The sequence below is a fragment of the Stenella coeruleoalba genome (assembly GCF_951394435.1).
Source record: "Stenella coeruleoalba genome assembly, chromosome: 3".
Taxonomy (NCBI): domain Eukaryota; kingdom Metazoa; phylum Chordata; class Mammalia; order Artiodactyla; family Delphinidae; genus Stenella; species Stenella coeruleoalba.
Genome location: NC_137148.1, coordinates 12,487,580 through 12,507,280, shown reverse-complemented (window position 1 = coordinate 12,507,280; position 19,701 = coordinate 12,487,580). Strand labels below are relative to the sequence as shown.

The 19,701-nt window shown below is 40.0% G+C and overlaps 1 protein-coding gene across 1 annotated transcript in view; it reads left to right on the top strand.

The window, feature by feature from the left end:
• LOC307184062 (uncharacterized protein) overlaps positions 1-19,701 on the top strand; it is a 57,904-nt gene that overhangs the window by 5,584 nt on the left and 32,619 nt on the right. Inside the window, exons 2-5 of the mRNA XM_079917309.1 lie at positions 4,134-4,237; positions 7,906-8,030; positions 10,221-10,310; positions 12,051-12,143. Coding sequence (XP_079773435.1) covers positions 4,134-4,218 — 85 coding nt within the window. The 3' untranslated portion in view covers positions 4,219-4,237; positions 7,906-8,030; positions 10,221-10,310; positions 12,051-12,143. The remainder of the gene's footprint in view (positions 1-4,133; positions 4,238-7,905; positions 8,031-10,220; positions 10,311-12,050; positions 12,144-19,701) is intronic.

Below are 19,701 nucleotides of genomic sequence, written 5' to 3'. Positions count from 1 at the left end.
GAAAGATTTAAATTTAAAATTTAATTATTTCATCTTTAATCCTTTAAAATTGCTATTGTGTATGTGTTTTATAGTATACATAATACATACACACAAAGGTACATGTGTATTTTTAATGTATATGTGCATATTGGGAATGTCCAAAAATTTTTTAACCAGCATTACAGAACTAAATTATTAGAGAGCAAGGGTGTAAACTAAATAAGTCAAAAACTAAATCAGAGTTTCTAAGAGGAAGTTGTGAAACGTAAGCCCATGAACTGTGATATAATTACAATTAGCCTGTTGTTATGTCAAGATGAATAAAAAATAGAAAAATCTATAAGCCTAAGTACAAGCCTATATAGTAACATTGCTAGAGACAATTCCAGTTAGTTTCCAGCTTCCTCTTAAAATCAAACATTTGTAAATTAGATAACTAAAAGTAAAATGGTGACATAATAATGTGTAAGTCCTTAGACTTGATAACAGATTTTGAACCATCTCAAACTGATATTACTTCTTCAGTGGCCTTCCCTGGAATAGTTAATGCATGAAAGATTCTGAGCTCCTTTTCTTTGAATACTTCAGCCCTTATTTACTGTTCATGAAGAATACTACTGAGCCATTACACTTTTTATTTGTTTGTTGGAATGATTGATTTTTTAAGTTCTCTATAAGGAACTTAGTACAAGTTGGATGCATATTTCCCTCTTCAATACCAAAAACTCATATTTTACAGCAAAGTTAAAACACCCTATATTTTTACTCTATGGAATTTCCCATTGTCACAGCTATAAAAAATAGACTACAAGTGTATTCCGTACATCAGTTTCTAAAGTAGTCACAGGTACTTTTTAGTTTATTCTAGTTTCACAGGTTCATGTACTATACTCAAGCTTGGCAGGAAGTATCACTAGTTTCACTTAAAAATTAACTACTCTAGGAATACCTGTGTATTTATTTGAAAGACCCCCCCCCTTTTCAGCATGTCTCTTGATTGTAGAATGCTCATTATTTTTAAATAGGACTTTGGGGGTGGGAACTACTATTTTTTTGCAGTTCTGAGACTAGAAGAAATAACTTTACAGGGAAAAAATTAGGAGAAATAATTTAAAAATATCTTGCACTAGTAATAGTTTACCTGAAAACCCCCAAAATTGTCCACAAGAGTTTTTCTTGGGAGAAGTGTGTAATAATGAAATTTTATCATGAAATTCAAACCATTTCATACATAAGGAGATGACAGAGGATGATGTTATAAAAAGACTTGGAATTCTGGAAAATATTAAATGAGTCTTTTGCCTCCAGCTAAACAATTTCATCCTAAACAAATAATTCAGGCAGCTGATTATCTTAAATTATTTGAAGAGCTTCTAAAATGGAATTCCATACCCCTTAGTACCTTAATATCTGCTATGGAGTGAATCATGGCCCCTCCAAATTCATATGTTGAAACCCTAACCCTAATGTAACTATATTTGGTGATATGAGCTGAATATTTGTGTCTTCCCAAAATTCATGTGTTAAAACCCTATACGCAAATGGGATGGTATTAGGAGGTGGGACCATTGGGAGGTAATTAGGATCAAATGAGGTCAAGAGGGTAAAGTCCTCATGAATGAGATTAGTGCCTTATAAGAGTCACAAGAGTATCTGGTCTTGCATTTAGGCCTTTAATCCATTTTGAGTTATTTTTATATATGGTGTTAGAAAATGTTCTGATTTCATTCTTTTACATGTAGCTGTCCAGTTTTCCCAGCACCACTTATTGAAGAGACTGTTTTTCCTCCATTGTATATTCTTGCCTCTGTTGTCATAGATTAATTGACCATAAGTGCATGGGTTTATTTCTGGGCTTTCTATCCTGTTCCATTGATTTATGTGTCTGTTTTTTTGTACCATACTGTTTTGATTACTGTAGCTTTGTAGTATAGTCTGAAGTCAGGGCACATGCTTCCTCCAGCTCTGTTCTTCTTTCTCAAGATCGTTTTGGCTATTTAGTTTCTTCTCTGTTTCCACACACAATTAAAAATTTTTTGTTCCAGTTCTGTGAAAAACGCCATTGGTGGGCTTCCCTGGTGGCGCAGTGGTTGGGAGTCTGCCTGCCGATGCAGGGGACACGGGTTCGTGCCCCAGTCCAGGAAGATCCCACATGCCGCAGAGCGGCTGGGCCTGTGAGCCATGGCTGCTGAGCCTGCGTGTCCGGAGCCTGTGCTCTGCAATGGGAGAGGCCACAGCAGTGAGAGGCCCGCATACCACAAACAAAAAACAAAAAACAGAAAAACAAAAACACACCATTGGTAATTTGATAGGGTCTGCATGGAATCTATAGATTACTTTGGGTAGTATGGTCATTTCAACAATATTGATTCTTCCAATCCAAGAACACGGTATATCTTTCCATCTGTTTGTGTCATCTTCATCATATAGTTTTTGGAGTACAGTAACTGCTAGAGGAAAATATACACATAACACTCTTTGACATAAATCGTAGCAATATTTTTTTGGGTCTATCTCCTAGAGTAATGGAAACAAAACCAAAAATAAACAAATGGGACCTAATTAAACTTAAAAGCTTTTTCACAGCAAAGGAAATCATAAACAAAATGAAAAGACAACCTACAGACTGGGAGAAAATATTTGCAAACAATGCAACCAACAAGCAATTGATCTCCAAAATATACAAACAGCTCATACAGCTCAATATCAAAAAACAAACAACCCAATCAAAAAATGGGCAGAAGGGACTTCCCTGGTGACTCAGTGGTTAAAAATCAGCCTGCCAGTGCAGGGGACATGGGTTCAAGCCCTGGTCCAGGAAGATCCCACATGCTGTGGAGCAACTAAGCCCGTGTACCACAACTACTGAACCTGCACTCTAGAGCCTGCGAGCCACAACTACTGAGCCTGAGTGCCACAAATACTGAAGCCTGCACACCTAGAGCCCGTGCTCTGCAACAAGAGAAGCCACCACAATGAGAAGCACATGCACCGCAATGAAGAGTAGCCCCCACTCACCTCAACTAGAGAAAGCCCACACACGGCAATGAAGACCCAACACAGCCAAAACTAAATAAATAAAAATAAATAAATCTATTTTAAAAAATGGGAAGAAGACCTAAACAGACATTTCTCCAAAGAACACATACAGCTGGCCATTTCTCCAAAGAAGACATACATTTATAGGCACGTGAAAAGATGCTCAGCATCACTAATAATTAGAGGAATGCAAATCAAAACTGCAGTGAGGTATTACCTCACACTAGTCAGAATGGCCATCATGAAAAAGTCTACAAATAATAAATGCTGGAGAGGGTGTGGACAAAAGGGAACCCTTGTGCACTGTTGGTAGGAATGTAAATTGCTGCAGCCACTGTGGAGAACAGTATGAAAGTTCCTTAAAAACTAAAAATAGAGTTACCATGTGATCCAGCAATCCCACTCCTGGGCATATATCTGGAAAAGATGAAAACTCTAACTCAAAAAAATACATTCACCCCAATGTTCGTAGCAGCACTATTTACAATAGCCAAGACATGGAAGCAACCTAAATGCCCAATGACAGATGAATGGATGAAGAAGAGATAGTATATTTATACAGTGGAATACTACTCAGCCATAAAAAAGAATGAAATAATGCCATTTGTAGCAACACAGATGGACCTAGAGATTATCATACTAGGTGAAGTAAGTCAGAGAGAGAAAGACAAATATCATATGATATCATTTATATATGGAATCTAAAAAATGATACAAATGAACTTATTTACAAAACAGAAATGGATTCACAGACACAGAGAACAGACTTACACTTACCAAAGGGGAAAGCAGGAGGGATGGATAAATTAGGAATTTGGGATAAAAAGATACACGGTATTATATATAGAATACATAAACAACAAGGACCTACTGTATAGCACAGGGAACTATATGCAATATCTTATAGTAACCTATAATGGAAAAGAATATATATGTGTGTGTGTATATATATATATATATATATATATATATAACTGAATCACTACTGTACACCTGAAACATTGTAATTTGATTATATTTCAGTAAAAAATTATAAATACCAAAAATATATTTATTAATTTTTTTAAAAAGAGTCACAAGAAAGTTTGCTCTTCCTCTCTGCTCTCTGCCAGGTGCAGATATAAGGAGAAGTTAGCAGTCTACAAATCAGAAAACTTTCCTTACCAGAACTCAACCATACTGGCACCCTGCTCTTGAACTTCCAGTCTCCAGAACTGTAAGAAATAAATTTCTGTTGTTTAAGCCATCCAGTGTATGGTAGTTTGTTACAGCAGCTTGAATTCACTAAGACATTTAGAGATAGGACCTGTGAGGAGGTGATGAAGGTGAAATGAGGTCATATGGGTGGGGCCCTAATCTGACAGGGTTGGTGTCCTTATAAGAAAAAGAAGAGACACCAGACTTCTCTCTCTACCATGGAGGACACAGAAGGCAGCCATCTGAAAGCCAGGAAGAAAGCTCTCACCAGAAACCAAATCAGCTAGCACCTTGATCTTATACTTCCCAACCTCTGGAACTGTGAGAAAATAAATTTCTGTTGTTTAAGCCACCCAGTCTATGGTATTTTGTCATGGCAGCCCAAGCCAACTAAGACAGTATCATAGAATACTTCTTTATACTTACCTTTCAGGACAAGCATCTGGGTTCCTTTGGAAAGGAAGCCCAACATTCATACTGTACACTGGAATTTAGAAAGAGCTAGGGGGACAAACTGTAGAAGTTTCCTAAGAAAATAAAGGTAAGGAAGAGATTCTTAGTCATTTCTGTGCCCTAACATAGGAAATCTTCACCTCCTAGAGTAATCTGATGTTAGGTTGATGATTTTCCTATAACCTCATCTTATCTCCATCAAAGTCAGAGGGGAAAACATCACCCTACTATTACCAAAAACTCTCTGCTTGCAATAAGGTAGGTTGTCAACCATACCTTAAAAAAGTCGTACCAAGATATTGCTGACAAAGTAACAAGGGCTTTCTGGATCTTTTGCTAATCATTGTCTCATGATTTTTTACTTGCTCCAGAATTTTAGAGGATAGTTGACTAGGTCTTCTCCAGAAGATAAGGCTGCATAATTTCATTATTTTCCAAAGACCCTGGCAGCTAGAATTCATCTTAAAATAATGATCTTCAAAGTGGGGTACCTCTATCTCTTGAGGTACACCAGGGCCACTTCATACAGCTGTGCAGCGTAGGCCCTGGGGTGAAAGATACCTTTCACAGCTGTACGAGGGCATGGATAGGACTATTTTCCTTTCTGACCACTTCTCTTACGTTCACCATATTCTTACTTTACAAAAACAAAAGATTGCTCTCTTATCCATCCCAAATCTTACTACAGTGTGTATCTCAAGGGCTGTGTTGTCCAATACAATAGTCACTAGTCACATGTGGATACTGGGCACCTGAAATGTAGCTGGTATGAATTAAGATTTGCTGCTTGTATAAAATACTACAAGGAATAGTACCAAAAAAAAAAAATGTACAACTACCTCATTTTTAACTTTTTATATTGACTGAATGTTGAAATGATTATATTTGGAAATATTGCATTACATATAACTTTAATTTCACCTGATTCTTTTTGCTTTTTAAACAAATTTTAAATTACATATATAGCTCACATTATATTTCTATTGGATAGCACTTCTGCTTTCGGAGAAGTCTCCCATATAAGGCATCAAAAATTTGCATTCAGGCTTTGTGTCTTTCCTTTTCTTCTCTTTAAGAGTGGGTATTTTGGTATTCAGTGGAACAGTTTGCCCAATATGTTCATTCAGATATAATGTAGAGTGTGGTTATAAGAGTGTTGATAATTTTACTCAAAGAAAGCATTGCTCCTGAGTGAGAGAGTTGAGAGAACCAAGCAGAGTATAGGTAAGAAACATTGGTAGCATCTTAGGTCATCCAGGTGACATGCTCATTGCTCATTGCTCTCTGCCTTACTTAGCACTCTTCCTTAAAATTAGTATTTATAAGTGAGATGATTGTCCTATAGTAGTCCCAGATTGACTGTAAAGACTGGATAATCAATCCTTTTGTAATTCAGGGGGTTTCTAATTCTTTGCTTTCAACAAATTTGATGGAGAACCTAAAGTTGATGATTTAAAATAACATTTAATGAGAGATTACTATGATACTTTTGGCATGCAATTCAGAAGTTGAAATAATTGAAGGACTTTACTATAATAAAACTATTCTCATCTATTTATGAGAACAGTGTCTCTGAGTGCTTATATCTATAAAACCCCAAAATAGAAATTGAAACTAGATTAAATTCTATCTCTAACAATAAATAACATTCATCAATAGATTTTGAGAGATGTATCCAATAAAATTTTACTAATTATGTGTAATTATTATCAAAATTTATAATATATTGTTTCAAATTTTAACTACTGATAATTATAATAAAACTTTCAGGTAATTTTAATTTTTAATTTTAAAAGACTTTCAAACATAAAAATATACCGCATTACATAAAATTCTGGGAATGGAGAATGGAATGAAAATAATATTTCATTGAGAAAAAGGAATGATGTGAAATGCAGTCTTTTTTATGAATGATAGTGACTTTCTAATAAATATGTTATTTTGATGGTACTGGAAACATAAGAGTCATGTGATGATTTTATTTTAAAATGTCAATATTTATAGTATAATGGAAATTACATTCTTTAAAACTACATTTCTAATGGAAAATTTTAGATGTCAACTTTCAAATTTTATAATATTTTGAAACAGTTTCACAGTTTTTCAAAACTCTTTTAGGGACAAAGTGAGCAAAAATATTCAGATGACTGCCTCAGATGGCAGCTAGTCAAAACTGTCTCATTTTATAGATGTAGCAGCTGAGGACCACAAGTTCTGTTCTTGAACCAGAACCCAAAGCCACATTCAGTCACTCGCTCTGCAACTCCATTCCATCTCCTACGCAAAGAGGGCACACGGGGTTCTGAGAGAAAGTCCATGTTTATTAATGACAAGGTACCTCTAAGTAAAAGGTCATCTCTTAAATGTATTTGAGTTTAGAGCTGTCTGACATCTGTGGTAGCCTGTCACCACTAGTCTCATCAGGATTCCTTCTAAGGCAATCATTTAGAAATATGAGGTGTCCATACATCTATCTCAGCAAGTTGGGTTGTGATTTATCTGACAGCTGACTTCCCTAACAAAGCTGGAAGCAGCTTAGGGGGAGTAGATCTTCATTGTTTTAGTTGGCTTGGGCTGGGCTGCCATAACAAAATACCATACACTGGGTGGTTTAAACAACAGAAATTAATTTTCTCCCAGTTCTGGAGCTGAAAGTGAGATCAGTGTGCCAGCATGGTCGGGTTCTGTTCCTGGCTTGCAGACAGCTGCCTTCTTGCTGCATATGCCTGCCAAGAGAAAGCAAGATCTGGATCTGGTCTCTCTTCCTATCCTTAAGGACATAATCCTATTGGATCAGGACCCTACCCTTATGACCTCATTTAACTTTACTTCCACAAAGACCCTACCTCCAAATATGTCACATTAGGGGCTAGGGCTTCAACTTATGAATTTTAGTTGGACACAAACATTCAGTTCCCAACACTCATAAATCTTTATATACCTTGTTCCTAACCCAACGGATGGCACTAGTGAGCATTAATAAATTTCTGCTGAATAAACTCATATTAATTCCTTATATCAGTGTCATAGTGGCAATGTAGTATAGCAAAGAGAAAACTAGCTCTATGACCTTGGGCAAGTCATATAACATATCTGAGCCTCAGCTTCTTCAGATGTAAAGTCTAGATGGCAACTCTTATAAATATGAAGCTTAGAAGGGAGGTGTGTCAAGGGTATGGAATCGTATGTGTGAAATAATAGCTCTATATAATACTTTTGCTTAACATTTTACAGTTTATGAAGCACTGCTGTATACATCATTCTACTGAATGAAGACCTGAATGCCTCAGACACTGGTAGCACCAAGCTTCATGATCTTTAAGGTCTTGGATCAACTGGTATTGTGAAAAGAAAATAAGGTAACCTTGGACTTCATTAGGTCATAATTTCTGTGTTATGCAATGAAGTAATTCACTGCATTGGTCTAGCTCTCAGGGTGATCAAGAGGCCAGGTTAATAAATCTTCCCGGCAGGGAGAGGAAAATATTAGGTGTTTTAATGTCTATTCTTTTGCAAAATTAATCAGTTACTTGCTATTTCCTTAAATAAATTAGTTTTCAGAATACTTATAGCCAAAGTTTTGTAAGTCCAATCACGGACACTAGATGGCACCATAAGAACCTCACCTGCACCAATTCCTGACAGTCCAACAGCTCTCTCACAATTTACAGCCTGAAGATTTTTAACACAGACTCTAGGGTGAAGAAAAGTTCTTTCATTTCTGTGTAGAGTCTATAAGTTTTCTCTCTAAGAGGTTGCTCTCCTACTGTGAATAGTACGCAGAGGATCAAGACTCTCGTGGGAAACTACAGACAGCGTGGGTCAAGTCAGGAGGCTTGGTCTGAGTCCCAGTGCTGATGCTTAGCAGGTTTTTGCGGAGAAAGTCTGTTTCCTGCCCTGTATGCATCTCACAGAATTGCTGGGAGGACCATACAGAGTCGTGTATGAGAACTGCCACGTGCTACAATTTTTTTTTTTTTTTTTGGTACGCGGGCCTCTCACTGTTGTGGCCTCTCCCGTTGCGGAGCACAGGCTCCGGACGCGCAGGCTCAGCGGCCATGGCTCACGGGCGCAGCCGCTCCGCGGCATGTGGGATTTTCCCGGACCGGGGCACAAACCCGTGTACCCTGCATCGGCAGGCGGGCTCTCAACCACTGCGCCACCAGGGAAGCCCCACGTGCTACAATTAAAAAACAAGGTTCTTTCTACCTCTGCAGCCCCTCTTCCTGGGAGGCTCCTGCCTTTGCACCAGCTCCGGGCCTCTGCTACCCTGGCCCCTGCCTACTCTGTTTTCAACCACAAGCTCACTCCTCAAGCATCTGTAAAGGACTCTCACAACAGATCTATTTTTGCACTTTCACTCAAACGGCTGAAACTCATGCTTCTTAGCGTCCCCCACCCCAGTGGTGCTCAGCTTCTCTTCAGTAGTCCTGTGGCTACTCGTCATCATCTGGAAGTGAACCCCTTAAAATCATCAGCTTCACGTCCCATTGTTGCAGAAGTCGTCCCTCCTCTCCCCTCCCCACTTGCTCATCCCCTCATTGCGATTCCAGCTCCTCCACGGCTTCCTTCTCTCCCTGTTGGCCAGCCCCCGCTTCTCTGAGCACAGAGCCCCTCCTTCTCTTCTTGCCTAAGCTCTGTACTCTCTCACCAGCACCTGCGACTCCCTCTCCCCAGTCCTCCGATGCTCCAGCCCTCAGGCCCCCACGGGACCAGTGCAGCCCTCTGTTTGAGGCAGCGCAGAGCGCCAGGTGGAAGAGCACAGGCGTAGAATTGTTTATTACCAGCTTTTACACAGTGACGAGCTGTGTAAGTTACCCTGCCCACGTACACTATGGGTCCCTCTGAGCACCAGCGCGGGGTATTTTAGGGGGATGAAAACATCTACCCACAGGAGAAGTAAGAGAGTTAGTAGGTAAGAAGAGATTTTCTAAAACATATTTTCATGCTTTTATCTTTCGCCTCTTCCACATATGTGACCTCTCCCTGCGATCCAGAGGTACTTCTGTGGAGGGCAAGTGGATGAATAGGTGGACTAGGGTTATGAGAGTGAAACGCAAATAAGAGGCAGGGTGTAGTTTATTTCTAAAACAGGTAACTGAGATATAAAACTAAAGGCCTGAAGAAAGTAGGGCCTAGAGATTAGGCCCTTTGGAAACAAAACAGGGGAGACCCAGGTATACCTGCCTTCTGTTTCCCACCACAACCAGAAAGGATCATGAAGACCACGGAGGAGGAACCTCAGCAGAAACGGGGGGGCAGAGGGGCTGCATTGTCCCTGTATGGTCAGGCCCCCGCGATGGCTGTTCCCTTGCTCTCTGTGCATCCCCTGACTGACCAGTCCCTGCCTCACCTGCATCCTACTCACCTGACCGACCTTCCCTCCTCAAAAAACGGCTATGTACTCGCCCCGGGCCCTGACTAGTGATTGCTCATTAGATCAGAACATCCGCACCTTGCTAGCTCATCAAAGGGGTGGGGAGGGGCATGCTCCTCTGCTGGTTTCCCTGGTAACCGATGAGCCAACCTGACGTCACTTCCCCTTGCAGCTGGTAACCTCCCTCTCGCCGAGGTAGTGAAGACGCCGCTGTCTGCTCCACAGGGTGGGGGGAGTGACGCCCGGACCTCGCTTCACACAGGTAAGACCCTCCTATCCGTTAACACCACTGACGTCTCTGTCACTGATTGTGGGGTCCTTCTACGGTCTTCAAGCTGGGCAAATATTGGGCTCACAGGCCTGCGGGGTGCAGCACAACAGTCCCTTTTCAAGAGTCCTATATTCACCTAATCGTGAAACCCTGAAACCTAGGTGGGTCCCTTAAGCCCCAGAAGCAAGGATGTGGAAAGAAAATCCACAGCATATATTTAGTCATTTAGCCCTCAAAACAACTCCACAAAACCACTGTTACCCACATAAAACAGCACCACAAGACTATTATTGGCTCCATTTTACTGAATAGGAAAGTGACAGGATTTTTACTCAGGCCAGCTGACTTCAAAGGCCGTGCTCTTAACCATCACCCTACACAGCCTTTCAGTAAACATCAGTTCCCTGCACTCACCCCAACCCCATCTCGGTTCAATGCCGGGGCTAAGAAGCTGAGTTAGGAAAGGCAGGCTACCATGTGTTTCATGCTCTTACTATTTAAGGTTTGAACTCAGCTGGGCCTTCGGTTCTGCTGCATTTCCTGTTGTTTGTGCTCCGTGGGCTCCCTTCACCAATCCCTGCAATAGGCCTAAACCTTCAACACCCCCTGCCCTGCTCACCTTCAGCAGTAAACTTGCCTGTGATTCATAGAGAAAATCAGTGCCATTAGGGGTGGACTCTCTCAGCTTCTCTCCTTCCCTCAACTTATCGTCAGGAGCACCCTCTCCTATCCAACCAATTTTCGAAAGAGAGGTTTCTCTCTCTATCCTATTTCAGACCACTCCCTCCTTTGCTCTTTCACCTCCTCCAGGAGTTCTCTCAGGTGTCTCTTTTTCCAGTATGTTCAATCTTCGCCCTCTCTGCTGGGTCCTTTCAGCGTATAAACAAGGTAAGGTCTTTCCTCACCTTCATGTCACTTCCATCTACAATTGTCCTAGATTTCAGAAATTTCCAAGCACCAGTCCCTGAACTCTTCCTAAGTAGTGAGGAAATCTCACTAATTCATGATAAATACTTGAGCAAATAAGGATAATATAGTGAGTTTCTCATTAAGCTAAAGTAATTCAATTTAAATGATTTTCTTTTGTTCTGAAATTATGACTTTTTTTTTAATGTTCTGATATTCTTTGTATAGGAGGCCCTCTGTATCTGTGGGTTCTGTATCCTTGGTTACAGAAGGCCGACTGTACCACACCATTTAATACAAGGGACTTGAGCACCCGTAGAGTTTGATATCCTTTGGGGGTCCTGAAACAAATCCCCCAAGGATCCCCAGAGATGACTGTATGCCACCTATCAGAAGTGTGAAGACTTCACCTGAGCAACGAACAACCCTCTTTGCTGTAAGACGTTGAGATTTGGGGCACCTTTTTTTTTTTTTTTTTTACTGTGCATTACCGAGCCAAGAAGCCCTCAAACTCTTTGGTCTCTGAACATCTCTACACTCTTGAAAACTATTAAGGACCCGTATTGACTATGTTTCCTTACTTTCTGTCTTCTTAAAGCTCTGGCACCTGGGACCTTGCTAGCACAGGGGAGACTGCTCCTTTGAGGACTAGCTAATTCCTAGAGATAACAAGCTCCTCCCTTGTGAATATACCTCTCATGTGCAAGCTAACCAATCCAAAACCATACCCCCTCTGCCCCCATAAGCACCCCCTTTTTCCAGCTCTCACAGGGCTCTTATACTCTGGGCCAATACAGCAATATGTTGTTTTACTGCACTTCGCAGATACTGCATTGTTTACAAATTGAAGGCTTGTGACAAACCTGCGTTGAGCAAGTCTATTGGTGCCGTTTTTCCAGCAGCATTAGTTTAATTAAGGTATGTGCATTGTTTTCTTAGACATAATGCTATTGCACACTTAATAGGCTGCAGCATAGTGTGAACATAATGTTTATATGTACTGGAAACCAAAAAATTCGTGTGGCTTGCCTTATTGCCCCATTTGCTTTAATGCAATAGTCTGGAACCAAACCAGCAGTATCTCCGAGGTATGCCTGTACTCACCTGTCCTAGTCACCTCAGGGCCAAATGCAGGAAACCGTAGGACAACCCCTACACCTAAGAGCCTGCTGAAATTATTCAAACCTGCTTACCCTGCCTTGCCTGTTCCTTTCTGCGAAAACCACAGTAAGGCTCTCACCCATGCTTTCCCCTCGCTCCTTCAGCCTTCTGACTGACTTCCCGGTGGCCCTGTGTGGCCCTGTGTGACATGGCAGGCCTCCTACTCTCGGGAACAGACTTCCCTTTCAGTGACAGTCATCTCCTGATCTATTGACCTAACCATACCCGAGTAATAACAGAGCCTACATTTTAAAACAGGACCTCAATGGACTTTTGTTTATGTGGGTTCTATATATTGATATTTACTGTTTTAGATATTAAAACTGAGAAATTTTAAAAATATGTAAATGAATCCATTATACATTAGCATAGTAATATCTTAATGAAAAATATATTTTCTAAAACAAATAACTGTGAGAAGAGTAGCACTGTTTCAATTTTTGCAAATCTCTTTAATGTCTGGCTAAGCAGAATAAAGCTGGGTTTTGGGGTCTGCTTCTGCATTCAAAGAGCTGCAGTATCACATTCTGGAAAACTCCACAATACACTCATGAGAGATTGAGAATGAAAAAAGCAAATAACATTTAGTCATTGATTTTGAAATTGACCTCATAGACCCAGGGAAAATGTCCCCAGACCACACTTGGAGAATGCTAACCTACACAATATTGACTAATACAAGCAAGTTTTTTAGAATTTAATTTTTTTCCAGTTGTATTGAGATATAAATGACATACAGTACTGTATAAGTTTAGGTGTCTAGCATAGTGATTTGACTTATATACATCATGAAATGATTATCATGTTTAGTGAGCATCCGTCATCTCATATCAACACAAAATTAAATAGGGGAAAATTTCCTTATGATGAGAACTCTTAGGATTACTCTCTTAACAACTTTCATATGTATAGTACAGCAGTGTTAATTATCTTTATCATGTTGTACATTACATCTCTAGTACTTATTTATCATATGACTGGAAGTTTTGTACCTTTTGACTGCCTTCACCCAATATCCCACCCACACCCGTGCCTCTAGTAACCACAAATCTGATCTCTTTTTCCATGAGTCTGTCTGTTTGCTTTTGAAGTATAATTGACCTACAAAACTATGTTAATTCCTGATGTATAACATAGTGAATCAATATTTCTAAACATTTCAAATTGATCACCACGATAAGTCTAGTTACCATCTGTCCCCATACAAAGATATTACATAATTGTTTACTATTTTCCCCACACTGTACATTTCATACCCATGACTCATTTATTTTGTAACTAGAAATGTGTGCCTCAGTCTCCCTCACCTATGTCTTATCTCCCCCTCAACTCCTCCCCTTAGCAACGACATGTTTGTTCTCTGTGTCTATGTCTCTGTTATATTTGTTCATTTCTTTTGTTTTTTAGATTCCACATGTGAGTGATATCATGTCTTTCTCTGACTTATTTCACTTAGCATAATACCCTCTAGGCCATCCATGTTGTCACAAATGGCAAGGTTTCATTCTTTTTATGGCTGAGTAAGATTCCACTGTGTGTGTGTGTGTGTGTGTGTATATCCATTCATCTGTGGATGGAAACTTAGGATGCTCCCATATCTTAGCTATTGTAAATGATGCTGCTATGAACATAGGGTTGCATATATCTTTTCTAATTACTGTTTTTATTTTCTTTGGATAAATATCCAGAAGTGGAATTACTGGATCATATGGTAGTTCTATTTTTAAGTTTTTGAGCAATTTCCATAATGTTTTCCATAGTGGCTACACCAATTTACATTCCTACCAACAGTGCACAAGTGTTCTTTTTTCCAATCCTTGCCAATACGTGTTACTTGTTGTCTTTTGATAATAGTCATTCTGACAGATATAAAGGGGATATTTCATTGCGATTTTGGTTTGCATTTCCCCGATGATTAGTGCTGTTGAGCATCTTTTCATGTGTCTGTTGGCCATCTGCATATTTTCTTTGGAAAAATGTCTACTCAGATCCTCTGTCCATTTTTTAATTGGTTTTTTGTTTGATGTTGAGTTGTATGAATTCTTTAGCTATCAACCCCTTATCAGCTACAGTAAGTCCCCTACTTACAGACAAGCTCCTTTCTGAGAGTGCATTCATAAGCCCAGTTTGTTCGTAAGTCCAGCAATATTAGCCTAGGTACCCAACTACCACAATCGGCTATATAGTATTGTACTATAATAGGTTTATAGTACCTTTCACACAAATAATACATAAAAAACAAACACAAAAAATAAAGAAAACATTTTTAATCTTACAGTATGTTTCCTTGAAAAGTACAGTAGTACAGTACAACAGCTGGCATTGAGGGAACAGGCAAGAAGAGTTACTGACTGGGGGAGGGAGAGGAGGTGGGAGAGGGTAGAGCTGAAAGATCTTCAGCAATAGAAGACTGAGGGCAAGCTGCAATTTCACTCATGCCTGACGTTGATGGAACGCACATTCACACCTTTGAAAGTTCAAAACGTGAAGGTTTGTATGTAGGGGACTTACTGTATGTCATTTGCAAATATCTTCTCCCATTTAGTAGGCAGCTTTTTCATTTAGTTGATAGTTTCCTATGTGCAGATTTTTTAATTTGATGTAGTCCCATTTGTTTATTTTTGCTTTTGTTTCCCTTGCCTGTGGAGACATATTCAAAAAAAAATATTACTAAGACCAATGTCAAAGAGTATACTTCTTATGTTTTCTTTTAGAAGTTGTATGGTTACAGGTCTTACATTTATATCTTTAATGCATTTGAGTTTACTTTTGTGCGTGGTGTGAGTTGTCCAGTTTGCTTCTTTTGCATGTAACTGACCAGTTTTCCCAACACCATTTATTGAAGAGACTGTCTTTTCCCCATTGTATATTCTTTCCTCCTTTGTTTTAGGTTAATTGCCCATATAACTGTGGGTTTATTTCTGGGCTGTCTTTTCTTTTCCACTAATCTATATGTCTGTTTTTGTGCCAGTATCATGCTGTTTGGATTACTGTAGCTTTGTAGTATAGTTTGAAATCAGGGATTGTGATCTCTCCAGCTTTGTTCTTCTTTCTCAATATTGTTTTGGCTATTTGGAGTCTTTTGTGTTTCCAGACAAATTTTAAAATTATTTGTTCTAGTTCTGTGAAAAATGCCATTAGTATTTTGACAGCGATTGCATTGAATCTGTAGATTTCCTTGGGTAGTATGGTCATTTTTAACAATATTAATTCTCCCAGTCCATGAGCATGATATATCTTTCCATCAGGTTGTGTCATCTTCAGTTTCTTCAGTGACAAGTTGGTTGTTTAGTAGTGTATTATTTAGCCTCCACATGTTTATGTCTTTTGCAGTCTTTTTTCTTGTAGTTGATTTCTAGTCTCACAGTGTTGTGGTCAGAAAAGTTGCTTGATAGGATGTCAATCTTTTTAAACTTAGACTTGTTTTGTGCCCTACAATATGACCTATCCTGGAGAACATTACATGGACACTTGAAAAGAATGTGTATTCTGCTGCTTTTGGATGGAATGTTCTATGTATACTTGTTAAGTTCACTTGGTCTAATGTGCTGTTTTAGGTCAGTGTTTCCCTTTTGATTTTCTATCTAGATGATCTGTCCATTGATGTAAGCAGGGTTTTAAATTCCCCCACTATTACTGTGTTATTTGTCAATTTCTCTTTTTATATCTGTTAATATTTGGTTTATGTATTTAGGTGGTCATATTTGGTTTATGTATTTAGGTACTCTTATGTTGGGTGCATATATATTTTAAATTATCATATTTTCTTTTTGGATTGATCCTTTTATCATTCTGTAATGCCCTTCTTTGTCTCTTTTTACGATCTATTTTGTCTGTTATAAGTATTGCTACACCCTTCCTTTTTGTTTCCATTTGCATGAAATAGCTTTTTTCATTCCCTCACTTTCAGTTCGTGTGTGTCTTTAGATCTCTTGTAGAGAACATATATTTGCGTCTTGTATCTGTTCAGCCACTCTGTCTTTTGACTGGAGCATTTAGTCCATTTACATGTAAAGTGATTATTGATAGGTATGTACTTATTGCAATTTTGTTAATTGTATGGGGGTTATTTTTGTAATTCTTTTTTGTTCCTTTCTTCTTCTTTTGCTCTCTTTCCTTGTGATTTGATGACTATCTTTAGAGTTATGTTTGGATTTCTTTCCCTTTTTTTGGTGTGTGTATTATTATAGATTTTTGATTTGTGGTTACCATGAGGTTTATAGATAGCAATCTATATATCTACCTGATTGTTTTAAGTTGCCAGTCTCTCAAGTTCAAACACATTTTTAAAACCTGGGATTTTTACTCCCAGTCCTCATGTTTACTGTTTTTGACATCATGTTTTACATCCTTTTGTTTTCTGTATTCCTTAACTACTTATTGTGGATATAGACGATTTTACTACTTTGTCTTTTAACGTTCCTACTAGCTTCATAAGTAATTGATTTACTACCACTACTGTATATTTGCCATTACCAATGAGATTTTTCCTTTCATAATTTTCATGTTTCTAGTTGTGGCCTTTTCTTTCCTGCTTAGAGAAGTCCCTTTAACATTTTTTGTAAGGCTGTTTCAAGGTGATGAACTCTTTTAGCTTTTGCTTGTCTGTAAAACTTTTGATCTCTCTTTCAAATCTGAATGATAGCCTTGAGGGGTAGAGTATTCTTGGTCATAGGTTTTTTGTTTCATCACTTTAAATATATCATATCACTCCCTTCTGGCCTGCAGAGTTTCTGCTGAAAAGTCAGTTGATACTCTTAGGGGAGTTCCCTTGTATGTAATTTGTTGTTTTTCTCTTGCTATTTTTAATATTCTCTCTTTAATTTCTGCCATTTTAATTACAGTGTATCTTAGTATGGTCCTCTTTCAGTTGATCCTGTTTGGGACTCTGTGATTTCTGGACCCAAACGTCTGTTTCCTTTCCCAGGTTAGGGAAGTTTTCAGCTGTTATGTCTTCAAATATGTTATCTGCCCCTTTCTCTCTCCTTCTTCTGGGACCCCTATAATGTGAATGTTAGTATGCCTGATGTTGTACCAGAGGTCTCTTAAGCTGTCCTCATCTCTTTTTACTCATTTGTCTTTTTTTCTGTTCAGTTCAAGTGATTTCAACTACTCTCTTTTTTAGTTTGATCCATTCCTCTGTATAATCTAATCTACTTTTATTCTTTCTAGTGTATTTTTTATTTCACTTATTGTATTCTTTTTTTTTTGTGAGTGTGTGTGTGTGTGTGTGTGTGCAGTACACGGGCCTCTCACTGTTGTGGCCTCTCCCGTTGCGGAGCACAGGCTCCGGACGCGCAGGCTCAGCAGCCATGGCTCACGGGCCCAGCCACTCCACGGAATGTGGGATCGTCCCAGCCCGGGGCATGAACCCGTGTCCCCTGCATCGGCAGGCGGACTCTCAACCACTGCGCCACCAGGGAAGCCCTCACTTATTGTATTCTTAAGCTCCATTTCATCTTTCTTTATTTTTCCTTTTTGTTAAACTTCTCACTGTATTTGTTTATTCTTCTCCCAAGTTCTTCGAGCATCTTTCTTTTTTTCTTTTTTTTTTTGCCTATCCCATGTGGCATGTGGGATCTTAGTTCCCCGACTAGGGATCGAACCTGTGCACTCTGCAGTGGAAGTGTGGAGTTTTAACCACTGGACCACCAGGGAAGTCCCTCGAACATCTTTATGATCAGTACTTTTGAACTTTTTATTGTGTTGATTACCTAGCTCCATTTCTCTTAATTCTTCTTCTGGTGTTTTATCTTATTCCTTTGTTTGGAACATATTTCTCTGTTGCCTCATTTTGCTTAATTCTCTGTTTTTATTTCTGGTAGGTTGGTTACTTTTCCCAGTCTTTGATGAGTGGACATTTTTAGGAGATGTCCTATGCATTTCAGCAGTGCACTCCTCTCTGGTCACCAGAGCTATATGCTCTAGGAGTGCTCCCTATGTAGGCTTTGTGGGCCCATTACTCTGAACTCTTTCTCGGGTAGATTGCCTATCTCCACTTCACTTGGTTCTTCTTCTGAGGTTTTATCTTATTCCTTTGTCTGAAACATATTCCTCTGTCACCTCATTTTTTCTAAGTTGCTATTTGTATTTTATGTATGTGGTAGGTTAGTCACGTTTCTCAACCTTGGAGAAGTGGCCTTTTATAGGAGATGTCCTATGCATCCCAGCAGTGCACTCCCATCTCATTACCCAAGCTATATGCTTGGTGGTTCCCCCTAAGAGGGCTGCATGGGTCCTTCTGTTGTGTTAGGCTGACTCTGTGGGCGGGCTGGTAGGTTTGGTTGGCCCCTAGTCCAGTTGGTTGCCAGGCCCTGCCTTCTGTGGATGCTGTTGGCTGCTGTTTAGTGGTGCCTGGTTACAAGGCAGCTGGTTGCAGAACCCTAGGGGGTCCCAGAGCTAGTGTTTGCTCAGTGGTGGGCAGAGTCAGGGTCCAAAAGACTGGGGTGGTTGCTCACCCACTTGCAGGTGAAGCCAGATCCTGCAGTTAGTGCCAAACTACTTGCAGGCAGATCTGGCTCCTGGAGTCTGGCTGCAGGCCTGGGGATCCCAGAGCTTGTTTCAGATTGTTGGGAGGGGGAAAGTTCCTGACACAGCTGTGTATGGGGTCCAGGATGTTCCAAAGATTGCACTGACCTGCTAATGGGCAGGGCCAGTGTTCAGCTGGTTCCAGGGTAGGCTCTCGCTTGCTGCTGGTAGGCTCAGTCTGCAGGATCATAGTTTTCTGCTTCTGGTGTCTGCCCTCTGAGTGAAGCTGGTCTAGAGGCTAGTGCAGGCTTGCTGGTAGGAAGGCCGATGCCTGCCCACTGGTGGGTGGAGTTGGATCTTGGCCCACTGATGGGCAGGGTCATGTCTAAGGGTATTTCTAGAGATGGCTGTGGGCTCAGGAAGTCTTTAGGCAGCCTATCTGCTGATGGTTAGTGCTGTGTCCCCACCCAGTTAGTTATTTGGCCTGAGGTGTCCCCAGCACTTGTGCCTATAGGCTGTTGGGTGGGGCCAGGTCTTGGCATTAATGAACCAAGATGTTAGCCACCAACATCAGTGTTCAGGTGTTTGAATATCCCCCAGTATGTCTTCTACCAGTGTCTATGTCCCCAGGGTGAGCCATAGCTGCTCCCTGCCTCTCTAGAAAACTGTCCAAGACCAGCAGGTAGGTCTGGCCCAGGCTTCTATCAAATTACCTAGCCCTGGGTCCCAGTGCATATGAGATTTTGCATGCCCCCTTTAAGAGTGAAGTCTCTATTTCCCCTAGTCCTGTGGGGCTCCTGCAATTAAGCCCCCCTGGCCTTCAAAGCCAAATGCTCTGGGGGCTCCT